Consider the following 14,593-nt stretch of genomic DNA (forward strand, 5'->3'; position numbering starts at 1 on the left):
ACAGAGAGAGTCATGACAATCGGGATATCCATCCTAATCTGTCTCCTGAGGCTCCAAGGAAGAAGAGGCAGCGTTTTGAAGAAATACCTCGAAGAGGTGATGGTGAGACATCAGAAGAGAGCAGACGTAATTGTAAAAGGCCTTTAACTGAGATTAAACAGAGACCTCCTGCTTCTCCAAATGTGAGTGATCATACATCCAGTAAGTCAGTTGAGATGCCTCCATATGCTGATGTGGATGGGATTGGACATCATCAACAGTCGGGGTCGACTATGACTGAGCCAAAACACCAACCTCGGAGCTCCTTACGATGCTGCACAGATCAGCTTAACTGATGACATTACTAGAAAGTACAACCTCAATGCTGAGGAGTCTTACCCACGTGGGAACACTGGATGGTCAAATAATGCAAGTCCCATGTATGATATTGGTTCTAGACATGTTGAGGAACGTATCTTGGATCAAATGGGAGGACGTGTTGGTCTTAATTATAAACCCTACTCTACCGGTGTTGACACGTATATGAGGGACTCTGAAATACGGTCACATATTCGTCATTACGGGCACCCAGATACTGACAATTTAAGAAGTAATTATCAAGTTGGACCTGATCCTAGGTATAGTAGGATTGGGGCAATCCCAGCTAGTTATGGGCATCTGGGTACATTTTCTGAACCATCCCGTTGGATGAACACTTCAGCAACACAACGATATATGGCCTCGACTCGATGAGTTAAACCACACTAGATTGGGAGGAATGGGTGTTGCACGTCAGATGAACGGCGGCAGCACTTTCGACCCTAGAGTGCACACATCCTCTGGTTTCAGGGGCGTGTCACAGGGGTTCGCACCTGGTCCTCAATACCCGTATTCGAACCAAAATTCAGCTGGTTGGCTTAATGAATAGTACAATACACTTAGCTCTTGCTTGGCCGCCTAACTGGGATTGTAAAGCATTTTTTGGCGAACCAAACTACATTACTTGGTGGATAGGCTGTAGAATGATCTTGTATATCCAAGTAGATGGCAAATTTAACTTTGTAAGTATGCTATATATCGGTTGTTTCAAGTAAAAGTCTGTTTATCTCAAAATCAGCTCAATTTTCTACCTTTTTGTTCACGTCTAAATATAAAACGGAATATTATTCTCGTCCAAGAAATTTCAATTTAGTTTCTTTGTGTTGAAGTGTCTCATTTTAGTTTATGTATTTTGAATAAATTTTTAATTTAGTCTCTACTGCATGTTTTTTTTTCGTTTATTAAACTCATTATAAAATTAAAAAATGCATTTAAATGAGGGACACTTGCACAAAAAACAAAGCAAGTTATAATAATTAAGTTCACAGTACATATTTATCATTCACAAAAATGGTAAAAACAAAGTCCAACTTACATATACAAGATGTAAAATGGTTACAAATGTTCTCATTGATATACATTTGATACATCTAATACACACTTGATATACCTAATATTTCTTGATATATCTAGTACTCTTAATACACTTATATATATTTGATACTTTTTGATACCCTCTGAATCTTGATTCACTATGATACTTTTTTATACACTCGATTGATTAAATGCACTTGATATGCTTGAAGTTCAATTGATACATATATTATTGATATAGACTTGTAACTTGATTGATATACTTGATAATGATTCACTTTATTGATATGTTGATATACTTTACTAATATATTGTTGATATACTTGATAATGATATAATGAGTTATATTGTTTATATATTTAACACTACTATAATGAATTGCTTTGAAAAAATGGAAATCACTCAACAAATATATATATTAATCAACTAATACATACAATATAAACACATAACAATATATTTTACAAAACTGATTCAAAGTAAAACCAAAACAGAACCAACGTGAAAAAAATAAAACAAAATTATTTGAAATCAAATTTAACTTTAAATACACATAGAAGAAAGTAAAGAACGACTACAAACGAAGTTAAATTACTTTCATTAACAACTATTATAGCTTATATTGCAATTAATGTACTATTGATATTTTAAAATCAAGATTAATACAATATAAAAGAGAAGACTTCATAGATGCATAATAGCTGTACGTCCACTACAAAACCAAGGAAAGAAAACAAAACAACAAAAAAAACTTAAGAAATCTTGGACAGCAATTGTAATATACCAATGAGGAAGAACAAGGTAGAACAAATTTTGTAATCTACAAATGGGGAAGAACGAGAATGAACAAATCGTTTTTTCCGTATAAGAAAAGATAATTAGACATTAAAAAGAGGAGAAGAAATAAATTATTGAAGGAGGGTTCGACAATAATAAAAGATTTAAAATGAAGAATATTTTAAGAAGTAGTTTCAAAATTCTAAAACAATCTATTATATTATATTGATGAAAGACTACCCACTTCAACTTTTCTTTAAATAATATGTCTCATTCAATTAAAATTATTAGAGCTGTTTAGCGAATATGAATAAAAATAAATTCTTTGATAAAAATAAAAATTTGAAAAGTAAAATTTATTTATTGAAAGCCTAATAATTAAAATGAAACATTCAAAGCACACGACCGACAGTATAATAAACTTAAAACGTCATTGAAACCAAAAATCCTCTATTTCGTTCAACTACACTTTTAATTAATTTGAGTTGATGAATGGATTAATTCTTAAACTTCTCCAAATTTTTTTAAATGTTTGTTTTATAAGATGAAATAATAAAATAAATATTTAAACAATTATATATGTATGTGTGCATGTCTATATCCTTATCCGGCTTTAACAAAAAGAATCATTTTTTAACGATTCTACTCTTACTCAAATTCTATATTTACAATATCAACCAAATTTATTAGATTTTTTTTATTTATAATCGATTATTTAATTAATATAAAAAATATATAATTATCATTAACCATTTATATTTTTTCAAATTTCCACGTTCACGCGTAACTTATTATTTAAGAAGATCAATATGAAAAATTATCTATTTATTTCTATAATTTAATTTTTAAAATTTATAATGTATATTAATGATGAAATTTCAAAAAAATGTGTAACTTTTCTCTTCTACAACAGTAGAAAGAACTCTCTTCCATATTTTTTATAAACGTTTGAAATTTCTCTTCTACTTAGGTTTGTTACCTTGATCTTTTTATATAGTTTTTTATAAATAATAATCACTGTAAACTAATAACTTTTCTAAGTTGTACGAATTATTTACAAATTTTAGTATGTAGTACATTATTATCAGCAATATAAGATTAGAGTCTTGATTTATCGAGAAAGTAACAACCTTATTTTGTAACAATCTTATTTGTACCTTCTTACCATCTTAAAATGTTTTAGATAGGTAATTAGTATCTACCGTTTTAAAAAAAAAGTTGATATAAGTTATTGTTTGTAGACATTTATGATTAGAGGTTTATGGCTATTCAAAATTTGAGAATGAAGGAGTTTGAAAGTCTTTTTGTGTTGGAGAAAATTTAAGATAATGGTTACAAAAAGTTAATATACTTATATAAGTTGTTTATTACTCCTTCCAAATTCCATAAATCTAAAATTTACATAACACATATTTGTTACTTTTTTTTTTGGATATGGCTGATGAATTTGAAATGAGTAATAAACAATTTATATAAACTTTTTCTATTAAAAAATGGTAGATTACTAATTACCTATCTTAAATTTACTCCATCATTTGAGATTGAACGTTTATCCTCCGTCCTTATGATTACTGTATTTAAAAATGTATTAGTTTAATGGAGTAATATCTTCTTTAATAATCTTATTATGTTTCTTTAAAATTGTTGAACGTTCCTCGATACAATATTATTTTTCTTTATATATATATTATATATATATATATATATTATATATATATATTATTTCGAAATAAGAAAAATATAGATAATTTCAAAAGAAAAGAAAGGTCTAAACACGTACAACGCTCGTCTCGGTAATTATATATAAACAAAGAACTCAAAATAATTATATATTTGAAACAATTGTTGGAATATTGTATAGCCAAATCTTTTATATTTGAAAAAAACACATAAGTACTTGTTGCCGGATATGATTGTTTCAAATACGTGAAAAAAATAGTTGGAATATTGTATAGCCAAATCTAAACTATTGTGTAAAAAAAAAAGCAAAATATAAAAAATCTTTAAAAAATTGTTTAGATTTGGGTAGCCAAATTTAAACGATCAAATCTAAACAATTGTGTTCCAAATATAAACGATCATGTATCAAATCTAAACGATCATTTTCTAAATATAAATGGCCGTTTTCAAATATAAACAAGTACTACAAAATATTAAAAAAATCGATGAGATTTGACAACCCAAATTTAAACAATCAAGCTAATGAATCGTGTTCCAAAAAATTAGACTAATAAGAACTTCATGTTTTAACTATAAAATAAGTTTTGTAGCTTTTTCTCAATGCCATCTTACACTATAAGAAATTTGAAATTCAAATGACACAAGTGAATAGAAAAATTGGGTTGGGGAAAATGTGTAACTAATGCCAAATAGACGCGTTTTTTTAATAGGAAAACCTGACACATTTTAAGCGTCAATAAACCATGACATCTTTCTTGTCATCGTTTCCTTCAACTTTTTATTAATTTATCTTTTCATTAAATTAAAACGGGGGTAAGTAAAATAAACCCCAACTTAAAGTTCACCGTCTCGCAAAATCAGCCACACCATCCCATTTCCTTACCTCTTCACATGGAAGCCGCCCTAATATCCATTAGCCAAGATCAACAAATTCATTGTTACTATGTCCTTCCACCCCCAATTTCATAGCTTCATCAAGTTTATCGGTATGTTTTCTTTTCTTTCTTTTCCTTATCGTCATTCTCACCCATCACCCACCATCGTACTCTCCTTTTCCATCTTTGTTGCCCTTGAATTTAGTATATTACACAAAAGCATGCATGCTCCCTTCAATTCACTTCCACAACAACCTTTATTATTAGTATGTGTTCCCACAAGATTTTTGGAGAAATTTGATTCGTGGAATTGAAGTTGTATTGATTTGATGCGATGTGGTTCGATCTTTAGAATCTGATCATTTGATTCTCTATTGGTTGGATGCTTATGCTTGATTTGTGTACACTTCATTAAAGACTCACGAATATAAACCACTAAATATTAGTGCTTCTATAATGAACAACTTGTTTATGACCCAACCAATAAATAGAAACCCCTTCCATGTCATAGAAAGGGTAAGACCCTTTGTTCAAATACTCGGAGAAACCATTTAAGGGAACACTCGTCTACTTATCCTAAAGTCAAGAAGAAGTGAATTTCATCTTATGTGATCAGCTCCCCATTCAATTTTGTCCCCAAAATGATAAGCATATTGGATTGATAATTTGGTTACTCTTACCTGTACAAATCAAATAACAATTCATTGTAAACAAGAGAGTTCATAATACACTCAAAATTAAGACTAAGTTACGTAAGTCATGATACGATTGTCGGTTAAGAAATAAAAAGAAAGAAGTATTAAAGTAAGAGAGAGAAAGGAAAATGTGTTGGGAAGAAAAAACAAAATAGTGAATAATGAAGCAAGAGTAAATATATATATATAAAAAGAACAAGTTGGTGAAGAGTGAATGAAGGAGATAAGAAAATGAAATGAAACCAAATATAGTGTATTTTGGAAATGTGTAATATTTATTTCTTTGACAACCTGTGATGTGTAAGAAATTGAATAGTAGAGATCACTATTATTTTGAAAATAAGAAATGTAATATTAATATTAGTTTGAATTTGATAAATCATATTCATCTCCTCCATCTCTCTCTCTCTCTATCATTAAATATGCAGAAACCAACGAAATTTCAACTAAGATGACGGCTCACCATTTAACACTACCCTCAATCTCTGCCGTACCCACCGTCACCGGTAACCAAATGAACCACGGCGAGCTCTACAGACTAGCCAAGGTATGGACAATTGCCATTCCTCTCATTTCTTACTCCTACTATTTCACTTCCAAGATCCCCAAGGGAATCCCAAGGCTCCTTGCTCTCTTCCCCGTTCTCTTCATCTTCCTCCTCCTTCCTCTCAATCTCCGCTCCTTCCATCTCTGCGGTCCCACCGCCTTCTTCCTCTCCTGGCTCGGCAATTTCAAACTCCTCCTCTTTGCCTTCGATCTGGGTCCTCTGTTCTCTTCCCCTCTCCCGAGCTTCCTCCACTTCGCCGCCACGCTCTGCCTTCCCATCAAGATCAACAACAACAAATCCCAGATCCATAGAATTGGAAATCCGATGGTTCTTTGTTTGAAGGTCTTGCTTCTAGCGATTGTCGTTCGGCTCTACGATTACCAGAATCGTATGCATCCGGCCATCGTTTCCGTTCTGTATTTTCTCCATTTGTACTTAGGCGTGGAGATCGTGCTCGCTTTGTGTTCTCTTCCGGCGAAGGCCATCTTCGGAGCTCCGATGGAACCACAGTTCGACGAACCCTATCTCTCGAGTTCGCTTCAGGATTTCTGGAGCCGTCGATGGAACCTGATGGTTCCGAGTATTCTAAGGCCGGCCGTATACGATCCCACCCGTATGATAACTTCCCGCATTTTTGGGCGTAGGCGGGCCCAATTGGTGGGTATGGTAGCTACGTTCGTTGTGTCCGGCTTTATGCACGAGCTCATCTTTTATTACTTCACCCGTGCCCCTCCCACCTGGGAAGTCTCCTCTTTCTTCGTTCTTCACGGCTTCTGCATGGCCGCTGAGGTCGCCGCTAAGGCCGCCCTGGCTTGGCCCTCCAACATCCACCCCATGCTCTCTCGGCCCACTTGTTTGTTCTTTTTGATGGTCACCGCACGCTGGCTCATGCTCCCTCCATTGATTCGAAATGGTGTCGTTGACGAGGCGATTGGTGAGTATTATGCTACTGCCCACTTCTTCAAGAGTAAATTTATTTTGTTTCTTTAATGTTAGGAGATGGTTTAAGGATGGATTGAAGTTGTAGATCCTACAAAGTTGGATAGTTTGATCCTGAAATAATACCCAATATTATGTTTTTTCTTTTTTCTTTTTAGTCGTGACATTAAATACCTCTAGTGGTTTTCCAACAAAATATTTGTAGATTTTTCTTCTTTTCCATTTTTTTAAATGTGATATCACGTTTAAATAACACATTACTCGATTATTTGGTTTTGGATTTTGTAGACACCTCATGGCAGAGAATAACATTGCTAAAAACTTGTGTTTGTTTGGGCATGAGAATGCTAATTAGAATCCAAAAGTTAAAACAAATTATGTTTGTATTAGTTTTATGAAATTAATTTTGGTAAACCATAATTTTAGTAGATTAACTATTTAATTAAAGTGCTTTTAGTTGGATAAATTAATTATAAGTATGGTGCAAACAAAGTGAACATTTTAAATAATAACAAAATATCGTAACTGTTTACAGAATAGATTCATAGAATTTTCTATAAAATAAATAAGAAAATAAGAAATTATAAAAGTAGAAAAAATCTTCTAAAATCTCTACTATCTCCAACTTTCTTAGAAATTCCATCCATACGTGTATATCTCAAACACCCACCAAATACCCATATTTATAAGCACTTTGACAATCATATATAAGATTATATAGAAACTAAAAGCGAGTATCTTGAAGATGTGGAGGAAGTGACACATGTTATTTTGACTCTAAACATAATAAGCATCTATTTAATAATTTCTATAATACTCTTCTTAGATTGCTCATTCAACCTATGAAATATATCTCGTTAAAATCTTACTGCAAAAGTTTCAATAGAAAGAAAATCCTAGTGAAAGGAAAAAACTATATACTTCATTTACTTTATGTACACTTAAGTTAACTTGGAAAGGGAGTTCGATTTAAGAAAAGATACGCAATCAATTGGGTTAAGTACTAACAAAGATAGTAAGTAAAAGTTTAGGGGGCGAACCAAAGAGAATTTATGCAAATCTTGATAAAAAAAGAATACCAGAATTCTAACATATAAAGGGGCGATTTTGTTGCGACAAACCAAGAAAGTAGAGTAAAGCAAGTAATTGTTTTTGTATTTTTAGAACAATAGGGCCCAAGAAAGAAATAAAACCTCTGTGAACAAAGTTAAAATGAGAATGGTTCATTCTAGTACTCTTTCCATCATAGAACAAATAAATTAATTCCAATCTAATTCAATCTACAACTAATTAGTTCAAGAATAAAACTAATCAACATTTATTAATGAATCAAGAACCAAATCTAATTCATACTAAATTCAAAGATATCATTTTCATCTTAGTTGTTTAATTTTCATGAAATTTAAAAAAAAAATAGAAATTAAAGGAAATTCACCCATCATGGATGATAAAGCCAATCAAACAAAAATTAATTATAAAAACAAGATTGGAATTCAACAAAAAATTGAAATTAATTAATTAGAAAGCATTTGGACAAGATTCTCAATAAAGAATTTCTAGAACTAAACTTCCTAAAGAAAAGTGCATTAGTTCTTCATCATTCTCAAAGTAGTTTCAAGAAGAAATTCAAAGAAAGGAGACATTTCATGGAAGAATTTGAGAAAGAAATTTATTAATCTTAAGAGACGTTTTACAAGATAATTGACCCATGCTTTTGATAAATTTGAAAAATAACGAGTGAATTATGAAAATACAAGAGAAAAATGGCTTAAATAGGCCATTCAGGTTGGGTTGCTTGGTGGGAGGAGTGCACAAGTGCTAACGAACGCTGTAAGTTTGTAGCATCGAGAAGTTGTAGTTGGGCATCGAGACATTGTGCTTGTCACCTTCGATGTTGCGACTTTATAATGGTCATCACGAGACTAGATTTTTGTAGCTATTGCCTTTCTGCACCGAGCTTCGACATTGCAACACTGAGGACAATGTCACTTTAACTTTAATTACGAATATACCACTATTCTTGGCTTGGTTAGTTTGTGCTCATTTTAGCTTTAAATTATGTGATTCTTATTGTATTTGACTTTTGACTCCAATGATTATTATTTTCTATAAAACAAGAGAACTAATGAATAAGTGTTATGGTCGCGAGAGTCTTAATCTAGAAATCTAGCTCATTTATAAGGCTATCAACTACAAAAATACACTTATTCTTTTTTACATAATATAACAAAAGTTTTAATTGAACATAGAAGTTATATAAATTTTACTATATTTTTTAAATAGTTTTAAATTTTACAATATTTTTTAAATAGTTTTAACTTACCATTTTAAAAAATGTTTGAGTTGATGTTAAACTCTAGTTTTATTTTTAAAAGTATATTCACGAAGAAGCGCTTTCGTTAGAAATTTTTTCTACGGATTGGTGACCAAACAGGATGTTTCTTAAATGAGATGACAAAATATATTAATTACTTTCTGTTTAAATAGAGTTTATACATATGTGTCACATGTCTTTCCTTCTTTAAATACAAGTTTATGGGCCACCTCCACCGACCGTTATAGCTTTATACAGAGATAATTTAATGGGAAGTTTTAGTATAAAGTTTTAATGTACTAAACATGCAAAGTTTAGGCAAGAAATAATTATTATTTTCTCTATATAAAATTGGTCTAAACAATTCTCAAGCAAAAGTAAAATAGTATGATGAACATTATGGGAAAGAAATGTGGTTGTGTAGGGTTTAATAAGATTTATGTCTTACGTACATTCATTATTATCTTATGGTAAAGTCCTTTGTCAATCTTTTTGAGTAAATAAAGCCATCAAACCCTAGAACCTAGCTAGTTGTAGATTGAAATCAATTATTTCCCCTATCTACTCCCATACAAAAATAATTCACATATAATTAAACTAGCATTAACTTCAGCTTTCGAAAATATAGTTACTGCCTTAAAAGTTTAATTGGAAAAAATAAATTAGTTTCAAAATGTTATGCAACTTTATCTTTAAATTTTTATTTTTATTTAAAGAGTTAGTTGCATAAATGACAAAAAAAAAAAAAAAAAGAAAAAAAAAAAAAGAAGAAGAAGAAAGAAAACTAATATAATGGCATGTATAGCATATATATATATATGCACAAGGATAAAATAATTGCATATATAACACAAAAAATAGTAAAAGACTTATACTCGTGTCCAACCATCATTTTTTATGATTCTAGATGAATTTCTCAAATTAAAAACTATCCCTAATAGAATTTATAAGTGATAATAACTACCACTTATGGCATCTATCAGTGATAACATATTCTATCACTAATAGCATACCACTAATAACATTATTAGTGGTAGATGTTAAATCATCGATAGCTAAATGATTATTTTACACACTTCTTATAGATTTTTTTACGTTAAAATTAAAGCTATTACTAATAACTACAATGAGTAAATATCATTGGTAGTTGTTATTGGTTATCACTGATAACTACTATTAGTGATAAATTGTCACCATTACAAGTAATTTTTTTTCCAGTTTTCTTCAATTGAAAAGCTACCATTAATAGCAATTGATAGCTATTATATGTTGCTATAACTGATAGTTGCTATGAATGATATCTTTTAATTTGAGAAATATGTTATTAGTTGATATAATTGATAATAGCGCTATTAGCGATAGCTTTTATCAATGATAGTCACTGAAGGGTAGGGTAACTTTTAATTTTAGAAATATGGTATCAGTTGCTATAGTTTGTTGCTATCGCTGATAACTGCTATTAGTGATAGCCTTCGATTTAAGAAATGTGATATCAATTGTTATCATTGATGTCTTCTATCAACGATGTTGCTATCAATTGATATTTCTAATAGCTAGCTATTATAAGATTTTTTTTTATATTGCTATCAATGTGAAATGATATCACTAACATTATCTATTAATGTTTTTATTAGAGGGATATCGTTGATAGCAACTATAAGCAATATCATTATAAGAATAATATTTTTTATAAAAAATATCTCCTTAGTAAACATATTGTTCGCATGAAATTTTCGGAGAAATTTGATTAGTGAAGTTGAACTTGAGTTGATGTTGTATTTTTGTTGATTTGATGTGATGTTGTTCGATCTCTAGAATTTGATCATCTGATTCTCTCTCGGTTGGATGCTTATGCCTGATTTGAGGAAGCGGAGCACATGATGTTCTTGAAGTAGGAGTCTTGGAAGAAAGCTTGTATGTTCAAAGAAGCTTCAATATTCGAAGGAAGTTGGAGTCTTAGAAGAGAGCTTGTGGAAGTTGGAGTCTTGAAAGAAATTTTTTATCTTCAAATGAGCTTTAATATTCGAGAATGGTTGAATTAAGGAGTTAGGAAGCCTTGTAGCTCTTGGAAGAATTCTTTTAAAAAAATTTCAACCCCTACAAATAAAGAGAACTCTTCTATTTATAGAGTTTTTTGGTGGGCTTTATGGGCTTGAGTCTAGTTGGTCCATGGACCAGGTCTATAGGCTCAACCATATGAATTTGGATCAAATTTAACATTTGGGCTCAATTATGCTTATTTTTGGGTTCAATTGAACTTAGCCCAAGTAAATAATATTTAATTGAACAAAAATAATTAACTTGATCAAACGGTTAGGATGAAAATATGTGGCATTATCAGAATTGACCAATTTATGTTTTCAATTTTAATTTAGGACACGTGCCAATTATTCTAATTAGTCTCAAATTTAATTATTTGTACTTTCATCATTAATTTAGTAAATGATGTGACAATTTGTGATTAGTCTAAAAATATTCTATTCAACACATATTAATTTTGAATTGATGAGGTTTAATTAGGTTATCAATGGATAGTTTTGATAGCTACTATCAATTATATTCTTTTATTGTAAGGATATCATCGATAGCATCTATAAGTAATATCCCTAATAGGCTTACTATATACCAATGATATCAAGGTAATGCTACTATAAAATGATATTGTGGTTGTTTGTTTTTAGCATAAATGGACGAAGACAAGAGATCAAATTAGCATGCTATTGGTAATAACTTTGAATCACTAGATAACATACTATCCATATGATAACTTCTAACGGAAATTGATATGGTTGCAACTTTTTTAAAAAAAATAAATTATTGATTTTAGGTTATGCTATTAACATTTCTATCCTTTAGAAATTCAAGTTATAGTGATAAATTCATGAATAGCATATTGACATATTAGACATGATGTCATGTATAGAAGTCATTACTGGTAGCATGAGAGGAAGAAAATTAAAGGACAAAATTGACATTTTAAAAATTGTTAGTTTTACAAATTTTGTTGCTATAGATTATATTTATTTTCTAATTTGTGCTATTAGGTGGTGCAATTTTCAACTTATTTTAATTTGGTAGGTTTTAAGATTTATGCTTAAATTTTGATTTTTTTTAATTGAATATTTACTTTTTTCATGTAGCATCGTATCTATTAATTAGTTTAAATGAATTATTATCAATTATATCTTGCTATTTTTATCACTATTAATTACAATTTAATTTAAAATTTATGTAATGTCCTAATAGTTTCATACCAATAAACAAAAACTCTTCTCGTGCCATAAAGAAGGTAGGACTCTTTGTTCAAGTCTTAGAGACACCATTTAAGGGAACACCCATCTATTTACCCTAAAGTTGAGAAGGAGTGAATTTCATCTTGTGTAATTATGTTCTCAGCTCCCCACTCGGTCTTGTCCCCAAAATGCTTATTGAGTCGATGATCTGGCCACTCTCACTCTTACAAATCAAATGATTATCTCTCGTAAACAGGAATGCATAATACACTAAGGATTAAGACTAAGTTACCTAGGTTATCCTAATGAAATAGAAACCTAACTAGTTAATGGAGTTACATCTAGTGGTTGCTATTTTGCGGTTCGGTCTTATACAATCTCATTGCATAGGATATCCTTACTCGCATGTCAACTACATGAACGTGTTGGATCATTATGTTTGTATCAAATACAAAGTGAGTTGTATCCATAGTGTTACCAGGATAAGGTACTCAACTTTATCCCTATACTATAGACCCTTTAAGTTGATCTCGAACATTTATCCATGTATGTCTCTACATACTATTCAAGACTCATTAAACAACTTAGGATGTTAGTTTATTAGATTTGGGTTATTAAGACAAAATTAATAATATAATCAATAATAATTATTAAACAGTCAATGGATTATATTTATAATCTACGAGTTTTAGGACATAAATCTCAACAGATTTAGCTGTAGAGATGTTCAATCAATGGGTATTGAGTAATCAATAGATCCTATTGTGTAGAATTAGTAACACTTACTCAACCAGCTTCTAATTAAGGCGTGCTCCTCTCGAAGTCATTAAACGCCACACATGGTCACCTTTCGAGACCCATATGACTAAGCGAGATTACGCAAGATATATCTAGAATGATTCATTTATAAACCTTATAGGTCTTCACGATTAAGAACAACAACCTCTCAGTGCCTAATGTCCACACTTGTTCGCCTTTTGGGATACAAATGTTGGAAGTTATCTTGCAAGGTAGAGTTTGTTTCCAAACTCCTCTTTACTCGCGTTAGCCTTATCCTTGCTATTTGCCCTCTTAGATAGTTAGTGATATACGTTGGTCAAGCGATAAACAGAGTTCAACTAACGCGACAAGAATTATAAATTGAACTTATTATCAAGAACTTATCACAAACCTAGCTACCAATAACACATTGACAAGTGAAAAGTCAAGAAATGATGGATTGAAAAGGTATAAACATGTAATATATATAAAGAATGTAGGCCTTCGACCATCATACAATATGAACAGAATAAATATTATACAAATAATACAGAAAGGGAAGACAGAAGAATGAGAATGAATAAAAGTTATGGAAATGGGAAATGGAACCTTCACCACTCAGACTCTAAGCTCTCACTTACAGTATGGTTGGAGAAGAAGAAGATAATCCTTACAGACGATGAAAAGGTTACTCCTTTTCGCCTTTTCCTCTCTCTAGGGTTTGGCCTATCTAGGCACAAGAAATGGCTCATTCAAGGGTGTCTTCCTTGGTGAAGGAGTTCTTTTATAGGCAACTTTTAGCGGAAAACTTCTACTCTCCTAAGCATGTTAGCACTGCACGTCAAAAGGTATTTGTAGAAAGTCACATCATCTCCAACTGCCATTCTTGTCTTCTAGTAAATCGATTCTCTGGTTGTGATTTTGTCTTTTCGCCTATTTTTCTGGCGATAGACTCTCTGATTTGCTAACTTCTTCTATTGTTCATAGACCTGCATTTAGACACTGAAAATCGCGTAAAATAGGCATAACACTTATGTAAAGTGTATTTCTGAATAATTATGAATTTACAATACAATCTATGTGTTTTGGCCTCGATATTCTATATAAGAGACTATAATAATGTGTATTTCTACACGTTATTAAAGTCATTCGCTATGCCATGAAGTATGTGAATGACCAGCTAAGGGCCATTACAGAGTGGCCAAAGTTAGCACTGCAGGATGAAATCGCAACCCACCATGAAGTGTTAGACAGTTGCAGGCTGCACTTGAGCTAAGTAGGTTGGATAGGGCGCGCTGCATGCAGATATTGATGTGCAATTTGGCTTATATGAAAGCTTTCTTTCACGTACTCAAAGACGTGAAGATGGATTACTGCACAGT

The 14,593-nt window shown here is 31.3% G+C and overlaps 1 protein-coding gene across 1 annotated transcript; it reads left to right on the forward strand.

Moving 5' to 3' along the window:
* The first annotated feature begins 5,754 nt into the window (after positions 1 to 5,754).
* On the forward strand, positions 5,755 to 7,120 carry LOC101218587 (probable long-chain-alcohol O-fatty-acyltransferase 5). The gene has a single exon (XM_004154069.3). It carries the CDS (start codon positions 5,871 to 5,873, stop codon positions 6,954 to 6,956), a length of 1,086 nt encoding a protein of 361 aa, XP_004154117.3. The 5' UTR covers positions 5,755 to 5,870; the 3' UTR covers positions 6,957 to 7,120.
* The last annotated feature ends 7,473 nt before the right edge of the window (positions 7,121 to 14,593 follow it).

Source organism: Cucumis sativus, chromosome 7 (assembly GCF_000004075.3).
Source record: "Cucumis sativus cultivar 9930 chromosome 7, Cucumber_9930_V3, whole genome shotgun sequence".
Classification (NCBI taxonomy): Eukaryota; Viridiplantae; Streptophyta; class Magnoliopsida; order Cucurbitales; family Cucurbitaceae; genus Cucumis; species Cucumis sativus.

Excerpts from the sequence above, each read along its gene's own strand:
- LOC101218587 (XM_004154069.3), top strand. The coding sequence starts at position 5,871 with ATGACGGCTCACCATTTAACACTACCCTCAATCTCTGCCGTACCCACC.